General features: G+C 41.3%; 1 protein-coding gene across 3 annotated transcripts in view; it reads left to right on the top strand.

Annotated features, from left to right (window-relative positions):
- ankib1b (ankyrin repeat and IBR domain containing 1b) overlaps window positions 1-22,749 on the top strand; it is a 161,228-nt gene that overhangs the window by 34,802 nt on the left and 103,677 nt on the right. For all 3 annotated transcript variants that reach the window (XM_060921740.1, XM_060921738.1, XM_060921739.1), the window contains exon 2: window positions 14,267-14,518. In XM_060921740.1, the coding sequence (XP_060777723.1) occupies window positions 14,331-14,518 (188 nt within the window). In that variant the 5' untranslated portion in view covers window positions 14,267-14,330. The remainder of the gene's footprint in view (window positions 1-14,266; window positions 14,519-22,749) is intronic.

Below are 22,749 nucleotides of genomic sequence, written 5' to 3'. Positions count from 1 at the left end.
CTGTGACAGGAGGGCGGAGCCAGGGAAGGTGAGTGGCAGAATAACTACACCTGACGGTAATTAACCTGTTTGTGTGTCTTCCCAGTAACCGCGCCCTATTTAAGGAGGGAGAGCAGAGGGGAGAGCTCATCCCGGGACTAGAACACAGCGCGCGCGTGTGTTTTTCTGTCAAGAATAAAAGTAGGCTGTTAAACTGAAAAGTCTGACAATAAAAAGCCTATTAGTACCAGAAGCTTTGTCCTGCTGTCCTCTGTGCTCCACCCGCACTTCAGAGAGCTCTACATCGCCATTTTCTCTTTTTCGTTTGTTCCTCCTGACCTCTTCTGCTGCTCGCTACTACTGTTGTCATGCCGACCGAGGCTGTTGTGTTTCCCGCTTGTGGTCTCGTCACTCGTCACTTCCGGAAGTAGCTCGACAACTAGCTCGATAGGGTATACATGCACAAAATAGCTCGGCAGAAATCGCATAAACTAGGTCGTGTAGCTCGATTCCGAGAAATCAAGTTCGGTTCAATTTCAGCCGAATTAAGGTGTATACATGGCATTTTGAACTTCGATTTCAGTCGAGCAACGGCAGAAATTCGATTCTCTCTATGTGCATGTAAACGTAGTGAGTGATCATCTTCTGGACAACAGTCAAGTCAGCAGTCTTCCCCATGATTGTGGTTGTGTGTACTGAACAAGACTGAGAGATACACTGTGTTCATACTGTTTTACTCAAACTTGAAATGAAATATTCTAATATTTTGAGGTGGGTTTTTTTTTTTTTGTACTGTATGCCATACTGATTAAAATTAAAATAGAAAAATGCTTGAAACATTTTAGTTTGTGTAATGAGTCTATAATAACTTTCACTTTCTTAAATAACTGATGGAAAATATTGAATTTTTCGAGATGCACTAGTGTGTGTGTGTGTCCTGTTTATGCAGCATACAAGAGCCAAGGATGGAATGGAGATACTATCCACTCAGAAATTTATTAAAAATAAAGGATCTGCGTATCTGCTTTAAAGTGTTCAGTAGACCTTCACATCAATGTTGAAACAGCAACCTATTGAAAAAAATAGTATGAATAAATTATGCAAGGCAAAAAAAATTATAACAGTAAATGAGTGCTATATTATTTCCTAAAATTGAAAAATAATGACTATTTGAATGGTTTGTATCAAATAAAGGGGTTCGTATTGAACAGGATGGTGAGGTTTAGTCGCTGGTGAGACAAAGTGCTTTCGTTTTCATTTAATGATTTAAATCGTTTTATAATATATTTGTTTGACATGAGTGTCTGTCTATAATCTGTATGTGCCTTTTTGGAAAAACCCAGTCATAGCCAAAATGCTTTTTATTCTTCATGGAATATTAAGTGAAATATACAAAAAAAAAAAGTGGTGATGAGCTGCTTTTAAGGTGTGTATGTTAATCTTTCTGATTTGAAAGTGAAACTACAGGTGGTTGAGGTTTTTTTTTTTTTTTGAGCTGTTCTTGCTCTGAGATGTTAATCTCTTTCTTTTCACATCCATAATGCAATTTAATGTGCTGTATCTCTGCTAAGCGAAAACATGTTTTTGTGTCTTGCGAGTTTCTCAGAAAACACGAGCAAAATGATTTGCTAAATGCTTAATCAGTGCAAGTTGTTAGCTATTTAGTTCCACTTGGAGCGCACGTTACATCTGGAATTTCCTTTCTACAAGCAACAACTAGTAAACAAAGACTGTATGTTATGTTTTTGGATAAAAATATAAGAACAGTTCTTGGTTGTCCTGTGGGTGTATCTGAGCTGTAACCTCTCAGGCTAAAAGCAGACTTGAGCATTAGCTGACCGCTCACTTTGGGTGCCTGTGTGGACAGATGGTACGAGTAGGGGTATAACTGTAGCCGTGCTGAATCCTGCCCCTCGAACAGAATCTGCTCGCAGTGGGTTGAGGGCAGTTGGCAGAGGGAGCCGGAAGCCCCTGGTGCTCCTGAAGGAAAAGTGTGGCTCCTGTGGCGTATGAGTCAATATGCTGGTGGAGGTTGTATGACCTCTTATTGCTGAAACACGTGCTCTTAAATTGTAATCTTATTTCTTTCATTGGCTTAAGCCCAGATGCTTACTTGTATGACTTTCAGAATCTCAGACCTGCTTAGACGACAGGATCAGTTGTCTGGTGGATGTAGGAACGATCCCTACTGAAGCATGCCTGAACCATAAATCCTGCATTCTCATGAAATTAAACACACAACGCAGTGCATCATGTGACTTTGTATAGAAACATGAAAAAGAGAAATAAGAGAGCATGTGGAGGAAGGATAGATTGGTAAAACGCACAGTTAGGACTGTCAGTTCTGCCAAGAGAACCTGAGGTATAGTGTAAAAATGTAACTATTTTTATACTGTGCATCACCAATCTTTTTTTTTTTTTTTTTCTCCCCTTCTCCTGTTTCTAGCAACTATTTGGGTCGTCGTCATCTTCAGTGTTCTGCCTGATGGCAGGTCCAGGTTTCTAGGGAAGAATTACAGTACTGATTTCCCGTTGTCTTCTGCCGGATTATTATAGAGGTTTTCTCCTCTCAACCATTCACACCTCTGGACCATTTAGAGTCACCAGTTAACCTAACCGCATGCCTTGGGACTGTGGGGGAAACCGGAGCACCCGGAGGAAACCCACACAGACACGGGGAGAACATACAAACTCTACACAGAAAGGCCCCCATCGGCCACTGGACTCAAACCCAGAACCTTCTTGCTGTGATGCGAAAGTGTGAACCACTACACCACTGTGCCGCCCAACTATTTGGGTATGACATGCCAAATATGTTCTTACTAGTGCTGTCAAGCGATTAAAATATTTAATCGCGATTAATGTCGCGACTGTCATAGTTAACTCGCGATTAATCGCAATTTAATCACACATTTTTGTCACATGAAAAACCATTGTAATTCTCTTATCAGCATAAAAAAGTGAATGGGCTTGCTTTGTACCAATGTTTTTTTTTTTATTTTTTTATTGCAGAGCATAACATGTCTTGTCACAGCCACTGACATCCATAACTTCCATACTGGATGAGAAAACCAAGGGATGAAAAATAAAGTGCATATCACTGTGAAAATAAAAAAAGTTTTATTTTACTCTTCATTAGTTTCTTTTGAAGAGAAGTATTTGCCATAAAAGAAGAAAAAAACAGATAACAAAAATAAAAACATTCATCATACGTTCAAAAACGTTCATCATAGTGTGGCGCTGTATTATCTAATTCTCACTGCTTATAACTCTACACCTACCCGGTGGAGATGAGCTGGGAAACTTAAGACTGAAGGAACAGTATTGAAAAGTATTTTTCCAGTCTCACCTGTGAAAGGTAATCCCATGTGATCTCGCTTGGACGGTAAACCTGTTGGTACAGTTAAACGCAGCACATGAATGAGGCATCTTTATTCTCGGCTACTGTCTAGACGCTATACCAGAGATGGGTGAAGAATCTCCACTTTGCCCCATCCAATATGGCGGCGAGGATGTTTATGTCTATGCCTTTCTCCATCACTCACACGTACTCTTATTGAAGCAGCGCGCGACAAGCCTCAACAGGAACTACGGGTGACTCGCAGGGCCAAATTAGAATTTGCGTTAACGGCACTATTTTTTTTAATCGCGTTAAATTGAGATCGTGTTAACGCGTTATCGCGTTAACTTTGACAGAACTAGTTCTTACAGAAGCATTTTTATTGAGCCTAAATTTTTCATTTGCCCTCTGACAGATAGATAGATAGATAGATAGATAGTAGGGCTGAACGATTTTAAAAAAAAATTGAATTGCGATTTTTCTGGCAGATATTGCGATTTCAATTTCAACCACGATTTATTTTTTCTTTAAATCGAGTTTCAGTGCAAATTAATTAATTAATACAAAGAATTCCATAAAGCTAATGCAAGAATCAAAATCAAATCAAGTTTATTTGTACAGCGCTTTTAACAATAAACATTATCACAAAGCAGCTTTACAGAATTTGAACGACTTAAAACATGAGCTAATTTTATCCCTAATCTATCCCCAATGAGCAAGCCTGTGGCGACGGTGGCAAGGAAAAACTCCCTCAGACGACATGAGGAAGAAACCTCGAGAGGAACCAGACTCAAAAGGGAACCCATCCTCATTTGGGCAACAACAGACAGCCTGACTATAATATTAACAGTTTTAACAGGTATAACCCTCAACTGTCCTCATGGGGCCGTCCTTCACAGGAGTGGTGTGATAAAACTCCGACCAGACACTGAGGTCAACAGATTTCAAATGTAGGCCTGTTTATTAACATTGAGTGCCTGAGGAACAAGTTATAATAACTTAAAATAAAAAGAGAGCCATCTTTCTTAAGTAAACTTTTGCTTTTTTTTACTTTTCCCATCTACAACATATCAGACATAAAATAAGGTTGATCAATGGCTCAGCAGCATCAAAATATTGCATTTTTGTAAAAGAATGTACATAAGCATTATAAATTATAATAAACAACAAAGTAGAGCAAAAAAGTCTTACCTTAAAAGTAGTGCAAGAATGGCTCAAGGGAGCTAGCTTATGAACATTAACAACATCAGCAGCAGTTACAGAAATTCAACCCCGGTACTCAGAAGCCTGTGCTTCTTTTTCACACAAAGTGGCAAGAGGAAATGAAATGTAATGGTAGTAAAAATAAAACATAATAATTAAAAAAAACCGTACAAATTACCCTAAATAAACACAAGCAGTATTGGGAGACTTCAAAGTTTACCCATGAAAGGGTTAATTTTTCTAGTCTTCTCACAACCCGTCTTAAAATGCAGATGATCCACGAGTTACACATTTGTATATTGAAAACCTGTGTTCTTGAAGCATTTTGCAATAAACTTGTGTGAAATGAATGCAAAAATATTGAATATAAAGCTGCTAATGGCGATAGACAGCCTTTCTATGGCGTTTGTATTGTTAAAGTAGCCTTGCGCTAACAGTTTGTCAGCTAACGACAGCTTGACATAGGGCTGGGCGATTTTACGATTACGATGTTATTCACGATATAAAATCTCTACGATTAGAAATTAGACACATACGATATGCCTACGATAAGTCACGCCTTCAATAAAATTACTTCATCCAAAGTTTTGACAGACACGCGAATGGCCAATCATAACTAAACAGTACCGCACGTAACCAATCAGTTGGAAGAGAGCCACGTCAAGTTAGGTTGCGTGCACACACAAACACACACACATGTAGCAGCAACGCACAGCATGGCTGTGGTGAAGTTTGCAGGAGCGCGGCATTTCTCCAACAAAGCGTGAAACAAATCGATTATAAAAATGAGCGAGAAGCCGACTGGCCGGCGTTCTGAACAGGAAAGTCAGAGCACTGCCCTGGAGGACATTGTTGAAAAGAAGGGCCAGAGATCTTCGGTTGTGTGGAGGTATTTTGGATATTTAAAATCGGACATGCAACAAAGTGTTACACAAAACCTTAAACACACTGACGTACAGGATTGCACTTTTTTTTCTCCTTGCAGCATAAGGTTTACACGTCAATATGTCTTTTATGTTTATTTCACACATGCAAACTCCTCACCTTTCGGCGAAATTCGCCGTTTTGGTCCCAAAATAGGTCACTTGTGTGAATCGTGTAGATCCGAAGAGTTTTTTTTTTGGGGGGGGGGGCAGGCTACAACGCTATTGTTGCAAAACATTTCACTTACAAGGTTACAGCCAATCAAGATAAACAGTTACTAACACGCTTCTTTTCCATTGGAGTTCTGATCAGCTGGTTGCCAGTCCTCGCTTACGAATATTCCACAGATTCAGACCGCAAAGTCACCTTTTTATAGAGAGATCTGGCAACCTCATCTCGCGACTGAATCTGAATACCAATGGAACAGTTTCCAGCGCGCTCGGGGGTGAATAACCATGGGCGGATCTACCGGGGTGGCATATGCCACTCTAAAAGAAAGCCTTGCCACCCCTGCTGCTACCCCAGTTGGCAGCGACGAATTCAAAGAAAAATTACGGCCAATTTGACATTTACGTGCGCGAATTTCCAATGTCCGACTGTGGCGAATGCAGCACGAGATACCGCCAGAGATTGGTTGTTTTGGAAAATTGAGAGGCGCGAAGCGAGGGAGCCAGGAGTCGCGAGGAAAGGAGACACGGGAGGAAAGGGGTAAAAGCTGATTAACTATCTATCAAAAAATGAAATTATAATGAATGAACAGTGCTAGTATAGTTGCGATGCTGATTTTGAGAGGATAAAAATCAGGTTGGAGAAGGTTATTTAGCTAACTATACATGTAAGGCAAAAAAAAAGCGTGTTTCCGGTAACCCGACCGATCGAGAATTTCCGCGTCGAAATTGCCGACCGTAAAGTTTTTATTACAAATTTCCCTCGATATTTTAGTGTAAGCAGCGTTAGTTTGTCATAATTTTTTTGTTTCAACGCATTCAAGTTGTGAAAGAAACGATAAAAAGTAAAATGTTTTGCCACTTCTATCAGCCCTCCTGGCTGTAATGCAAATTGCTTCCTCTTCAGTATACAAGTGCACTTCCATGGCAGGGAAAAACACTACATTTTGCCGCCTATGTAGTCCCCTATTTATACAAATAGGAGTCATTCAGGATTCAGCCATGTTTTTGCTCCGTGTTTTTGCTCGACCCAAGTTCTACAGTAGGCTAGGCGAGGCCGTCTGCTTTTAATGGAAGTAGCCTAGCCTAGGACGTTAAACCATATTTTCACGTTATTTCTTGATAAGGTGTTTTCACATTATCACATGAAAATATCATGAAATTACGTGATATGTTATTACATGATAAATATATTGTAAAAACGTGATAACTCTGTTAACAATATCTTTTCACGTAATTACTTGAGTCTAAGCCAGTTTTTTTTGAGTGTGGCAGCAATACGCTTCCGCAGATCATAACTCGAACTCTTGCGATATTTTTTTTATTCGTTTAAAGATTTAAAACACTTATTTTATTATGATGTGTGGTATAAAGGATTCTGTGCCAAAATACTATTTTGTAAGATGTTTACTTGTGTTAATTTTTTCGAACAAAATAAAACAAATTAAGAAAAAAAATTTCCTACCTACCGACCTTATTTTAGTATTTCATGTTACCTGAAACACACTTTTTTTTTTTTTTTTTTTGGCCTAATGTTAGCTAGGTCTGACATTAGTTTTGTGTAAAGTCGGCCACAAAAGTTAATATTGATTCACCGTCTGTCAAGGAAAACATTGCTATTGGCTGAAGCTTATGATTCAAATATTGAGGATCTTAAACATGAGTTACATCAGACGAGGAGAGTACTAGACAGAAAAAAGGGGGAACAGGAGAGTCCTACCACTCTCATGGAGTTCACTGTTTTTGGACCCATACCAAGATGATGATGATGTTTTTTTTTGAGTTGTTCAGGTTGTGTAAAATAGCGGTTGTCTTGCCTGTGAGCATCCTGTGAACGAAGTTTTTCATCTCTCAGGCTCATAAAGACTTATTTGCGGTTGACTATGACAGAAAAGAGACTATCAAGTTTGGCTGTACTCAGCATTGAATCAAAGCGCACAAAAGCATTAGATCTTGATAAATTTGTGAAGCGTTTTGCTGAGCAACATGGAAATCGCCGCATTCAGCTGTTGTAGGCATGACAAGTTCATGTTATGCTCACTGGTGAGCCTTTACAAAGCGTGAGGAAAAAAACTATAAAATGTGACACTGGTGTAAATGGTTTAAATCATGCTGAACTTGAAGCAGTGTTGTTATTGTTGTTTTTTAGTGTCTGTTCTTTTGCATATACAGTATAAAACTGTCCAGAAACGGTATAGACCTCATCTGAGAATGTGTGTTCTTCGTGAACAATAAAGGCATGAGATTAAGTTTATCTGTATGAGTTTGTAAATGGCAGTCTGTGCCCTTTTGTAGTGTGTACATACTATTTGTCGTCAAACTGTGATTAAATTCAGTATATATACATGTCTGTAATACGTTGCCACCCCTCAAAAATTCCTGCCCCCCTCTTGCCACCCCATAAATATTTTTCTAGATCCGCCCCTGATTTCACATAGGTGATGTCTTTAAGAAAATTGACAGACAGGGATTGGCCAGGTGTGTCCTCTGGGGTAGGTCTGTTAGATAGCACAGGCAGTAATATATACCTTTTTGTAAATAGCCCACTGTGTTGTACACAGGGGTGAAAATTAACTTCACAAAATATCAAACTTTACCGGCCACTGACAAATAAATGGTACAATTTACCGGCCACTCAACAGTAACTTATTAAGACATGTTTATGGAAAGTTATTTTGTACTGTATTAAATTCAAGATGTCACTGGTTGCAATTTTTTTTGTAACGTAGACTACGAAATGTACTTTTGCGCGCGTGCCGTGTCCCCGTGCATCCTTCTCACCTTTTTCACCCCTGACCAGTTTGCATGCCTGTTATTTGAAAGCTGCTAGAATTTGCACAAATGATTAGCAATGGTATATAGTTTTTATTTTTCAGTTTCAGTTTATTCATTTGAACAAAAAGAACAAAAGAATGTGCATCCAGTTTGTTTTGGTTCTGTGAAACTTGAAGGCTTGTTAAGCTATTTTTGTTAATTAGGAAGGAACTACTAATTTGTAATGTTCATATTTTGAGCAGAAAATTAAAGAAAATACAAAAATGGTGATTTGATTTATATCGTGATATATATCGTTATCGAAAATTTTGAAAAAATATATCGTGATATAATTTTTTCTCATATCGCCCAGCCCTAGCTTGACAGCAAACTTGTCAGCGTTTTCGTTTTTTCCCCTCCCAAACTGTATTTCAGTGTTCCGAAACAAAGTCAAGACCTACTTCAGGCAAACGAATTATGATTGTTACCGGTAAACTGACTTTAAGGGACAGAGAGGGCAGAGTAATATAGCAGAGACTAGAGGGACTCTGCGAAGATAATACGCACTCTTAATTACAAACATACACACTCGCACAAACACAGGTTCCTGTACTTACCAACTGCAAGATGCAGTCTGTGTCCGAAACACTGCAAGGATCAAATCCCCTGACTCCGCTTCAGCTCCCGCTTCAGCCATGTCTGAAATTGAACGACCAGCTACACTGAGTGCGTTTACATGCACATAGAGAAAGTCGAATTTCTGCCGTAGCTCGACTGAAATCGAAGTTCTAAATGCCATGGATACACCTTAGCTCGGCTGAAATCGAAACGAACTGGATTTCTCGTAATCGAGCTACGCGACCTAGATTATGCGATTGTAGCCGAGCCACTTAGTGCATGTAACCCTATCGAGCTACTTACTTCCCTTCCGGAAGTGACGAGTGACGAGACCACAAGCGGGAAACACAACAGCCTCGGTCGGCATGACAACAGTAGTAGTAGCGAGCAGCAGAAGAGGTCAGGAGGAACAGGGAGACAAAAACAATTGAATTTTTGTGTTTTTATTAAGACAAGTTAAATTGTAAGCAAAAAATGGACTTTAGAAAAATATACAATTGTGCAAAATAAGTTGTCTTACAAAACAGTGGTCTGCACAGGACAGTTTGTAGCCAACAGGTGGCAATGACATGTGGTGTGAATGTAAAGTGGAACTCACTCCTCTTCTTCATGATGACAACCGGAAGTGTACCAACACGATGGGGCGTGTAGCGCCACCTGTGGCTCGGGTGCACAATGTACCTCACACAATAGCTCAATTTCCTTGTGTGCATGTAGGATTGGATTTCTCTGGCACCCCTGCTGGGACCCTTAGCTCAGTTACCGACAGTAGCTCGATTTGGATGTGCATGTAAATGCACTGACTGATTGGAGTGGATAACACGTGACCTGTCCACGTGCAGCATGCAACTTCTTGATTGGTAGCTGACAGAGTGTTTTTACACCATGCTGGGGCAATACGCAGAGCATACATGTGTGAAATTATTGACGAAACAAAACATGGGTCAGTTTAGGAGCACTGAGAAAAACCGCGGCTTTGACGATCCCAAAATCGTGTTGTCTGAGATCGTGATTTTCGGTTGAAAACAATAGATTGTTCAGCCCTGATAGATGGATGGATGGATGGACACAACTGGATTCAGGGATCTGCTGTGCATGACAGTTGATGAATTCGAGTTCCTCTTGGGGTCTCATTGGCTGTTTATCAGTGCTGTTCTTGCTGCTAGTCGCAGAGGCCTTCCTTGCCGTGAAAATCAAACGCACTTGAAAATATCTTAGCTTTTGGAATTGCTCACAGATTTGCATTGCTAAACTGCCCACTTCATAAGATAAGATAAAACTTTATTAATCCCGAGGGAAATTCTTGTCCCGGAAGTCGCTCTATAATAACAGTACGAGCTGGGCGGGGGAAACCCCTGATAAGAACTGTGCAAGGAATAAATACTAAAAAAAAAAAAAAACGGTGCCCAATAGAATAATAGAAATACTGTAAGTTACGTAAGGGGAATAGAAAATGCAGAAACCACTGCCTCGATGTTTAGCATTTGTAATAGTAGAAATAAGAAGTTATGTAAGAGACTAACCTAATGGTGAAAGTAAATATTGCACACGTGTTGGGGGGGATGTTGTGAAAAAACATTATTGTACATGACCACTCAGAATATTGCACATGATGTAGGTATTATTGTCACGATTGCTCAGCTGTCCATCTTGCAGAAAGGGGAGGAGTTGTACAGTTTGATGGGCACTGGTAGGAAAGACCTCCTGTGGTGCTCCTCGGTGGCCTCAGTCTCCCGCTGAAGGCGCTCTGATGTGACACCATTATGTCGTGCATGGGGTGGGTGGGATTGCCCATAATACTGAAAAGTTTCCTCAGCATCCTCCTGTCTGACACCTCCACCACCGACTCCAGGTCCACTCCCAGGACAGACCCAGCTTTCCTGATCAGCTTGTTGAGTCTGTTGGCATCGGCTGCCTTCACCCTGCTGCCCCAGCCCACCACACCACAGCGTAGAAAATGACACTGGCCACCACAGAGTGATGAAATATCTGCAGCATGGTTCTGCAAACGTTGAAAGACCTGAGTCTCCTGAGGAAATACAGGCACCTCTGACCTTTCTTGTAAAGCGCATGCTATGTGAACGGTTGTTGTGGGAAAGTGCAGCAAATAATCACAAGACCCAAGTTGCTAAATTAGTTGTCCATTGGGGCTAAAGTTATGTCGTGCGTACGAGGCTTTGAGGCAATATGCAGGTTGGATTTCAGCAATTCTGTTCAAACAGCTTTATCACTACAGGTAATTTGATTGCAGTACAACTTCAATTGCAACATTAACTGTTTACAACCCCGATTCCAAAAAAGTTGGGACAAAGTACAAATTGTAAATAAAAGCGGAATGCAATGATGTGGAAGTTTCAAAATTCCATATTTTATTCAGAATAGAACATAGATGACATATCAAATGTTTAAACTGAGAAAATGTATCATTTAAAGAGGAAAATTAGGTGATTTTTAAATTTCATGACAACACATCTCAAAAAAATTGGGACAAGGCCATGTTTACCACTGTGAGACATCCCCTTTTCTCTTTACAACAGTCTGTAAACGTCTGGGGACTGAGGAGACAAGTTGCTCAAGTTTAGGGATAGGAATGTTAACCCATTCTTGTCTAATGTAGGATTCTAGTTGCTCAACTGTCTTGGGTCTTTTTTTGTCGTATCTTCCGTTTTATGATGCGCCAAATGTTTTCTATGGGTGAAAGATCTGGACTGCAGGCTGGCCAGTTCAGTACCCGGACCCTTCTTCTACGCAGCCATGATGCTGTAATTGATGCAGTATGTGGTTTGGCATTGTCATGTTGGAAAATGCAAGGTCTTCCTGAAAGAGACGTCGTCTGGATGGGAGCATATGTTGCTCTAGAACCTGGATATACCTTTCAGCATTGATGGTGTCTTTCCAGATGTGTAAGCTGCCCATGCCACACGCACTAATGCAACCCCATACCATCAGAGATGCAGGCTTCTGAACTGAGCGCTGATAACAACTTGGGTCGTCCTTCTCCTCTTTAGTCCGAATGACACGGCGTCCCTGATTCCCAGAAAGAACTTCAAACTTTGATTCGTCTGACCACAGAACAGTTTTCCACTTTGCCACAGTCCATTTTAAATGAGCCTTGGCCCAGAGAAGACGTCTGCGCTTCTGGATCATGTTTAGATACGGCTTCTTCTTTGAACTATAGAGTTTTAGCTGGCAACGGCGGATGGCACGGTGAATTGTGTTCACAGATAATGTTCTCTGGAAATATTCCTGAGCCCATTTTGTGATTTCCAATACAGAAGCATGCCTGTATGTGATGCAGTGCCGTCTAAGGGCCCGAAGATCACGGGCACCCACCGGCCTTGACCCTTACGCACAGAGATTCTTCCAGATTCTCTGAATCTTTTGATGATATTATGCACTGTAGATGATATGTTCAAACTCTTTGCAATTTTACACTGTCGAACTCCTTTCTGATATTGCTCCACTATTTGTTGGCGCAGAATTAGGGGGATTGGTGATCCTCTTCCCATCTTTACTTCTGAAGGCCAATTTATGCTGACAACGCAGTCCTCGCAGATGGCGTCTGCGTAGCCCCCCCCCCTTCACAGACGCTCTGCGCGCACCTCCCAAAAATTGTGACCACCGCAGAAGCCTCGCAGACGAGGGCTCTGATTGGTCCACTCTACATCCGCTGTACACTCACTTCCGCTTCCCTACTTTCCCGGTTTGGTTTGTTTTCACGACCGCCATAAAAACACGAGCGAAGATGGAGCAGCACGAAGAGCAGTTGATCGAGGAAGTGAGGAAGTACGTACATCTATATGACTCCAGTTCTAGTCATTATAAGTAACCGGAGGATAAACACTCCACTAACCACACCCAACAACTACTCCTAGCGATTTTGCGACTTCGCGCCCCCTTGCGTTGTGGCGGTGAATAACATCGCGCATGCCTATTACTCCCCGCTCAACGATAAATTACAACTGTCTGCGAAAAGCTATCTGCGAAAGCCTTGTCGCAAGAGCATGCAGAGGGCCTGAGAGCCGCTGCCACTCCAAGATGCTCTTTTTATACCCAGTCATGTTAATGACCTATTGCCAGTTGACCTAATGAGTTGCAGTTTGTTCCTCCAGCTGTTCCTTTTTTGTACCTTTAACTTTTCCAGCCTCTTATTGCCCCTGTCCCAACTTTTTTGAGATGTGTTGCTGTCATGAAATTTCAAATGAGCCAATATTTGGCATGAAATTTCAAAATGTCTCACTTTCGACATTTGATATGTTGTCTATGTTCTATTGTGAATACAATATCAGTTTTTGAGATTTGTAAATTATTGCATTCCGTTTTTATTTACAATTTGTACTTTGTCCCAACTTTTTTGGAATCGGGCTTTGTACATGACAAAGCCTTCAGTTATTAAACAGCCCTGGAATGACATGATTGTTTGCAAAGACAAATGTTTTCACGTCTAATCCTCTGTAGCCATGTTAATACATCCATTTTCATATGGGTGGCTCCCTAACTGTACAATACAGTAAACTGTCAAACACAGCAGGGGAAACTGGTTATTTTACTGAATCATGGCCATATGCTCTGTACTTTGTTCCTTTGGCATCCTGCTCTGTCACTGGGGTGCTAGCATGCTCTCATGCAAGTAAATTATTATTTTGTTAACTGGTGGTAGCAAATTGAAACCCAGCGCTTTGTACTCCGAGGATCTGTCGTCTCTCAGCACTGAATGGATTCAGCTTTAATGATCTGAAAGTACAGCTAAATTTTTTATGTACTGTTGTGCTGCATCACAAATATTTAATTAGTGTAACGAGTTAAAGTATCCTGGTGTTGGTGGTATCGTCTGTGTAAAATGGCAAACAGTTAAAGGCACTTCTGTCCCGCAAGTAAAGAAAAAATGCATCAAGTAGGACATGCTCAGCATCTGCTCCTGTCAGGCCCCTCATGTTAGCTGAGCATGTGACTTTGTTTTTGTGAATACTGCTGGGCCTCGGCGGGGAGAACTAACTCTTCATTCTCTAGCAGAGAATGGAGACAATGTCTGCGTGGACACATTAGGCCTTTTTTTTTTCGTTCCGATAGTTCACTGGACTACACTGAGCATTTATGAGAAACTAAAAAGGAAAGCTTGAGTCGGATTCGACTCCTCCTTCTCCGGTAAGTGTTCGGCAGATGACGTTTTAGCTTGCGAGTATATGAAAAAGTAGGTTAGTAATAACTGGATACTAGACTGTTTTTCAATTCTCAGCATACATGTGTAACAGGATCATTTTTGTCTTTCTGATGTTACCAGGAAACCCGCGATGCTGGATCCACAGCCTAAGTAGTGCTGAGTGGAGAGAGCTGCGAGCTGAACGATGGGGAATATAGCAACCAAGTTTCGAAAGGCGCTGATTAACGGAGATGAGGTGCTCGCCTACCAGCTCTACGAAGGCAACCCGCAGTTTAAAGAGTCACTGGACCCCAACACATCATACGGGGAGCCCTATCAACATAACACCCCGCTCCACTACGCTGCTAGGCATGCCATGACACGGATACTCCGGTAACACATGATCTTCAAGTCTCAAGTTTATATTTTAGTACTTACTAGGCTTAAGGGTACTATTAATGCCTTTGGGCAGGATTTGTTGCACTGTTCTGGAGAGTAGGGGTGGTCCATATGACAATTCGCATCATTATACAGGGATCGTAACGGGCGGTCGCCCACTCGCCAATGCGAGTTGGAAAGGGTACGGGCGACTAGTGACAACATGTACTCGACCGAGTGGGCGACTGGCTCGCCATGCTATATATATCAAACTACTCACTGCCTCGATGGTTTCTATCAACGATTCTCGCCCATTTTAAGCAGAACTTGGTCTATTTTACCGTTTTTTTTACGATAATTTCAGTAGATTTTGTGAGACATTTGTCAAGTTGTCAGAGACGCGGGCGCCGCCATATTGTTTACGTGCGCAGTAGGGCTGTAACGATACACCCAACTCACGATTCGATTCGTATCGTGATTTTTGACCCACGATTCGATACGCCCACGATTTTTTTTTAAATGTTTTTTTAAAGTAGTAAATTTGACTTAACATTTACTTACTTACATTAACTATTTAATAACAAATAATTCAGACCACTGCAGAGAATGAGTAATATGTATGCAAAAATGAACAAATGTATATCCAAAGATTGTTTTATTTCTCAAAATAATACTGTTGAGCCGGAAGCTCTGTTTTTTTCGGTTCTGAAAAAGTCATTTTTCCAAATCGTGTAAATCCGTTAAGATTTTTTTGGGGGGGTTATGGGGTGGCTCTCTCACTGTCTCACTCTCATAGGGCCAATGATTTTCTGTGATCGCGGAAAACAGATGGAAATTACGGAATTTTTATGGTGAAACATTGCTCGCGTGTCAAAATGTAACTGCCGCAGAAGGCTTCCGCCCAAGCAGACATGCCTTCAGTGTTGCCAGATATTGCTAACGTTTTCCACCCCAAAATATGTTCAAAACCAGCCAAAAAGCACCTAAACCTGCCCAATCTGGCAACACTGCATGCCTTTCCGGTCAAGTGATTGTGATTGGCTTGTGGCACACCTAGCCAGCCAATGAGCTGCTTGTTTACAGATTCGCTCCCCGTGTCACAACCAGAATGGCGACCGCTTAAAAGAAATGAATGCTCTGCCAGTGGCGAGTGTGGACGTTGCGTGACTCGCAGAAGATTGTCGCAGGTCGGCGAAAAAACGACTTACTAATAGATATAAAAAAATAAAAGTAATTTAAGTAAGTTTAAAATGTAATTTAAATAAAAAGTAAAGTATTCATAAATTGAAGTTTGGAAGCGCCTCTGTTTTTGGGCTGAGGAGAAGTTTGAAAGGGTGTACCGCGATTCTACCTTCTTGTATTGCGATACGGATCGTGGCTCTGCGTATCGCGATTTCGATTGCGATACGCATATCATTACAGTCCTAGTGCGCAGTATACACCGCTACATACAGCATGGCTGTGCAAAGTTTTGTTTCTTCCCGTTCATTTTCGTTGCTGCCCATGAAGACAAATGTAACTTGAACCGCTATTGGTCAGATAGATTAGACCCCCACGAAGTTTAAAAGTCCTCGGCTTGACATTTCTGACAGCTATCAACACAAACGGATATCGCTCAACAAGTACGATGAGCCAGAGCAGCCTGCAGGTGATGAGAGGGAGTATGTGGCAGGAGATGTAGAGCCCCAGGAGAGACAGAATGAGGAGGTGGAAGATGACGAGGAGGCGCAGCACGATGTGGTGTATAGGGCTGGGTAAAAAAAAATCGATTTTGGATCAATTTCATTTAAATTCGCACTATCGATTCACAGGGCATGAGATCGAGCCCCCCCTCCCCAGCCGTCTCGTGCGTGATGACGCAGCTGCGCAGTCGTACGTCATGACGTTCAAGCGCACACAAAATGGCTGAGGCAGGGAAAACACCGCTCGGCAAGCCGGCTCAAATGAAATCTGACGTGTGGAATCATTTCAAATTTAAAACGACAAAGGATGAAGAGCTTGATAAAACCAAGGTAGTTTGCAAGATATGCCAAGCAGAGCTCAGTTATTGTAGGAATACTACAAACCTCAGAAACCACCTGACAAGGTACCACACTACGCTAACCTTAGCTTCTGACGACAAGCCGCCCGGAGCAAACCAAAAGAATCTGAAGGACCTGCTAGCATTACCATCAGAGTCTCCGTGGGCCATAAAGATAACGGAGGCCATCACAACTTTTGTTTGCAGAGATTTACGCCCATACTCGGTAGTGGAAAATGAAGGATTCAGGCAGCTCATTCAGGTACTCGAACCACACTACGTTATGGTGTCTTCGTTTTGTTAATATTAATACTTTTGTTAATATTTGTTAATATTTTTTCACTTAAACAATACAATTTGCTGCAACGTTCATTTGCACTTTTTTAATTACAGCTTCCTGTAATTAAATTTTGTTTACAGTTATGTGTGAACCGTCAAATTTACAAAATAAGGACGTGTATTTTGCAATGTATTGTATGGAGATATTTTCATTATTTAAGAGCAGATTGAATTGGTTCAGATCGAATCGTGATTAATCAATTTAAAACCCTAAGAATCGAAATCGAATCGATCTAGGAAATTGACTGTGATACCCAGCCCTAGTGGTGTATGACCCGATAGATGATGATGATGATCTGGATGAGGGTTTCGAAGATTGTGATGATAATGAGATGACTGAGGAAGAAGTTTATAGACAGTTGAAATTGATCACTCATGTATAATATGGTTGTATTATATGAATGAATATATAAAATCGGCTTGAAATTTGTAATTATAAATACGGACCAGTGCTACTCTATTCGGACCAGTACCTCTGAGAAGCACTGGTCCAAATGGACCAGTGCTCCCAAATTCCCGTTTCGATCCCTGTTATACTTGAAGATATTTCTGTTTTGGGTCATTCTGGGTCATTTCATCAAATGCTTCCCACCTGACTCCCCCAAAAAATCCAAGCGGGAGATATACGTCTTAGTAGGAGAAGTACACAATTTCAAGTCTCTGTCTTTTAGATTTCTCACAAAAATGTTTTTAAGGGATGGAGGTGATGCCCTTTTTCTCGCATCGTTTAGTTTAAAACTGTAATATCTGGAAAACTACTTGAGCTAGGCTCTTCAATTCTTTTAGGATAAATATCGGGTACTTTGACTCTCTCTGAATGTGGACTTTCAGAAGTGCAGCTCAGCTTTAATATAGAATGCTGGGTGCATGAATTTCCTAAAAAATCAACTGGGTGACCTCCGGCAGCAAACCCTCAACTTTAAATGTAGGGAACTGATATTGATATAAATAAACTCATTTTTATCCAAGGTCAATGTGATATTCCCTAAGTGTGACAGCATGTACCAAATACAGATTGACTTCTTTTTGTGGGAAGAGCAAGTTTCTGTTATGATATCCAAAATGTATAATGGTCGTCTCGCTCATTTTCTCAAAATGCCCCCCCCCCCCCTTTTTTTTTAATGTATAAGCCTAGGTCACAACCGGACGTACGATTTTTTTTTTTTTTTTGGCCGTGCGATTTTTGGCGTTTCCCAAATTGCTGTGGTTTTTTTTTTTTTTTTGGTTCTTGGAGAAAGACGCACGTTGGCTGTAAGTTTGTCTTGCAACCTGAAAAAAACGTAAGCGCCCGTAGAGTTTGTTTGACATGACAAAGAACCTCTGCGGCCGGTCTACGGCTCGAAAATCAGCACGTCACACGCATCCCCTCCGTGCATTTCTTGCGTTTTTTGCACGTAGACCGGCCGTAGGAGCATGTACGGCCGGTTGTGACCGAGGCAATAAATACTCTTGTGTATGGTGGCCTCTGATACCCCTTTTCTACCAAATCAGTTCCAGGGCTGGTTCGGGTCCAGTGCTGGTTCACAACTCGTTCAACTTGCGAGCCAGCTGAGAACCAGTTTGCTTTTCCATAGCTCGCGGTGCTAAGGGGAGCCACGTCATTACGTCGCTGTATACGTCAGTTACGTCGCTGCGTTTGCATAAACCTTGGCGCGAACATCGAAGCAACAACAACATGGAGAAGCAGCAGCAACAACAACAACAATAATAATAATGGATGACTTCGCGTTTGTACAGCTGCTGCTTCTCGTCGCTTAAAAATGGCGATCTTTCGCGGTCTTGCTATTGTTGTTGGTCTTAACAACTCCGCCCCCCCGCTGACGTAAGCGGTTCTTTCCTCTGGCCCAGCAGAGAGCTGGTGCTAGCCTGGAACCGGTTTTTCTGCCCCAGAGCCAGTTCTTTGTCAGTGGAAACAGAAAACCCGGTTCCAAACTAAGCACTGGCCCCGAACCAGCCCTGGAACTGCTTTGGTGGAAAAGGGGCATGTGTGTATTTTGAGGGCTTTTACACCGGATATGACACAAAAATGTGCAATTTTCCTACAATATGTATGCACACCGAGTCTGAGGCAAATTTTTTAATATGTTGTGCTCTGTTCCATGCTTGTTTCATGACTCAGCTATCCGTAGTGTCCTGAGTGAATGACAGAATCGTTTAGCAGTGATAAAGACAATAATTATAGACACGTTCTCAAAAAGAGTGTGTTTTGGGTACAAACAACAGGAAGAGAGTTTCATAGTTTTGTTAAAGATTTGAAGCTGAGGGACGGGATGTTGGAAAAGAAGAAAGAAAGCAATGTGCATGGTGTTGTGTGTTTACAGGTTAAATCATATGGAGTTGTATTCCTATCTTTTAACGCCGACAAAAATACGAGCGCGCGCGCGAAAACAAAGAAATCTGTGAGCAGAAGGTTCACAAGCGCACAAAGCAGTCCGAGCAGGAGCTGTTTGAGGGAGAGAGGGGAGAAACACTGCAAACTCTGATTGAACTGAATAAATACTGCCCTCAAATTGAAAGTCCACGCTCTTGATTTAAAGATGGGAATAAAACTCTATGGAAATATTGCCACTCAGCTCATGGACATGAGCGACGCCAGCACATAATACAGACTCGCTGCTACATTCAAGGCTGTTTTGCCGTCCGTCTGACGTCTGTTCCACATGTGATTGGTTGATGCCTTTATTCACAGAGTGAAAGCTCAGAAAAATTGACCTCGGTGTGGGGGGGAAGTACATTTTTTTTCCTCTTTTGCTCTATAGTATTTGTGTCCTGTGTGAAAGTACTCATGACCGAAACAACGGTTTGGGAAAAAATATATCGATGAACAAAATGCCCCCAGTGTGTAAAGGCCTTAGCACTTGTAAAAGACAAACAAACTGATGTTTACAAGACATAGGACTTAAATTTCACATGGTGCTTCTCTAATACCCTGTCCACACTAGGGATTTTGTACTGATACGAAACTACTTTCGTACCGCAACACCTGTCCACACTAGCAACTATACCGGTACTGTAGCGGTATAACTGTATCGGTACGAAACCCACAAATGTATGGGTTTCGTACCGGTACAGTATCGGTACTGTAGCGCTTCGCTGTAGTGTGGACAGATGAAGCGGCTCTGTATCGATACAAATATAATGCGCAAAGTCACACACCTCAATCGATGTCTTCGCTGAATAAAATAGTGAAGAACGGAGATTCGTTTTTCTTTCTCAACTGCCTCGCGCGTTTTATACGATTCGACTGAATAAATGACCACCAGAAATACAGACTGTACACTGACAACAAAAAGCGGAAGCCGAGAGAGGCCCTTCATATAATCCTTTTTTTTTTTTTTATTCACCTTGTTATCCTGAGATAACGACATAATTAATTCAGGATCTCGAGAAAACAATACAACTAATTCGAGATCTCGAGAAAACAAAACTGTTATTTCGAGATCTCGAGAAAACAAAACAATTATTCCGTGATCTCGAGTAAACAGCTGAGAAATGGTTCATTCAGGTGCGCCAAGAGACTTGTGATATGCTGACTTTGGGGCTATTTCTCATTCTGTATAGACGCAGCTTTGGTCATTAGAATGTCTGGAATAATCGATCACCTAATAAGGCAATATTTTGATCAGGGGTTGACACAGGGAGAGATTGCATTTAAGTGCTGATGACACGAACATGACTCCATGCAATTTCTTAAATAAACTATACAACATGGCAAACATGTTAGATTTCTGTTATAATTACGTGAAAAGAAGCTGTTGTTACGCGAATATCCAACTTTTAATTGCACAGCGCAAGAAAACTGGGTCTGTGGCTCGCGGCCATGTTGTGACGTCAGCGGAAGAACACGTTGCGGTTCACTGGCTGTTCTACTCTGGTTCTACTCAGTGGAAATGGCGCATGAAAATGCCGGTGAACTCTCTAGTGCTAGCTCTTCCTCTTCTGGGAGTCTAGAATTGTGTTGATCTCTTCCAAATAGAATCTATGATAGCCTACCCTCTTTACCCTTTGCCTCTCGTTGCTAGGCGGCAGTTACATGAAAGCCGCAAGCTTTCACAAGCAAATACATGACTGATATCACGCCGACTTTATGATTACATTTATGATTATCATGTAGAATCTATAGCTCTACGTACCTTTATCTTATGTCGTTTCACAACACATGTTCTGACAGGAGGACTGTCTTTGGATCCGGCATAGCTACTAGTAGACCCCTCCGGAATACTGGCAGTGTTGCCAGATTGGGAGGTTTCCCGCCCAATTGGGCAGTTTCAAGTACATTTTGAACATATTTTGGGCTGGAAAACGTCAGCAGTATCCGGCAACAGATACTGCTGACGTTTTCCAGCCCAAAATATGTTCAAAACCCACCAAAATGCACTTGAAACCGACCAACTGGGCGGGAAACCTCCCAATCTGGCAACACTGTGTAGGCACTGCTGATGGTAGTAACACACATTTGTGCTGAACTGAACACCCAAGAGATTCTTTTAAGCTGGGAAGGGTGTCAAAACAATCCAAATCGAAGTGTTCAGAGCACAGGACGGATGTTGGTGAGGGCTCCCACTTGTCACGAGTGCGCCTGACTTGCTTCACCCACTTCGCATGCAGCTCGGGATCTCTGGGAAACTTGAATAAACTTACCCCATCCTTGTAGGTTTTGGAGCAAAAGCCGGCAACACAACGCGAAGGCATAATAACTATATATATATAATAATGTATAATAATGTCTAATAAAAATACTAATAATGATAAACTGAACACCTGCCGCATCAACAACAAACTGGTAAGTGAGGAGGAAGGTTCTTTCGCTGACGTCCTATAGCTCCTCCTCCTCCTTCATCTCCTGGGTGCTGCAGCCCCGTCAAATTTGCCCAAATAGCCGCGTTTTTTATCATAACTTGTAAAATAGGCGCCTTCGTGAATTAATATATGGATCATCGGGAATTACTTTTTATGTTATAAAACATCGCCAAAGATGTCAAAAACGTATCATCAGCACTTTAAGTCTTTTAATAAGGGATAATTTCAAAATTAGTCCGCGGCACCTCCGCAGAAGACTGGCCCGGCTTCGTCTCTACCGACGGAGATACAGTGATCCAGCTGAAATCATGAAATAATTGTTTTTTCTCGAGATCACGGAATAATTGTCTTAATTTCTCGAGATCTCAAAATAACGGATGCCATATATTCTCGGAAGGAAGTTACTGGGTAACCACGGAAACATTTCGCGCATGCGCATTTCAACTACCGTGAAAGAAAACCGCAAACATTTCTCGCTAGTGTGGACAGATGCACTAAACTGTACCGGTATACTTTGTATATACCACTTTCGTACCGGTATAAGTGTGAACACAGCAATATATTAGCTAAAGCAAAATCTGAAAGGTCGTCCCAGTCATATGGCTACTTACAGAGATACTGGAACTAGGGCTGTGCAAAACGATTATTTTTTAAACGATTAATCTAGTGATTATTTTATCGATGCATCGATTAAGCTAACGATTAATTTTTCAATTCGATTTCGATTCGATTAACAATTATTTCCCCATTACTTCACTTATATAGCCATTTATGCATGTTGATTTACATGTCTGAATGAAAAAACACAAATTCCTTAACATTGCAATGCATGTTTATTGCTCTTAAACTCAAAATTCCAAAATAAAATTCAAGTAAGAATATACAAGTGCAAAATTATGTATTCTGTGTCTGAGGTAGCATTCAGTATAAAATAGAGGTCACCCAGAATACTTTCTTAGAGCAATTGAAAGAATACAGTAACTAATGTAAACTTGAGGGCTTTAAGCTAATACAGTAAGTGTTTTTCCAACAACAACAAAAAAAAACAAAAATGGTGGCAGTGGGAGCCAGTAGCTCGTCATCAGGG

The sequence above is a fragment of the Neoarius graeffei genome, chromosome 5, assembly GCF_027579695.1.
Source record: "Neoarius graeffei isolate fNeoGra1 chromosome 5, fNeoGra1.pri, whole genome shotgun sequence".
Taxonomy (NCBI): Eukaryota; Metazoa; Chordata; class Actinopteri; order Siluriformes; family Ariidae; genus Neoarius; species Neoarius graeffei.
This window is presented reverse-complemented; position numbering and strand designations above follow the sequence as displayed.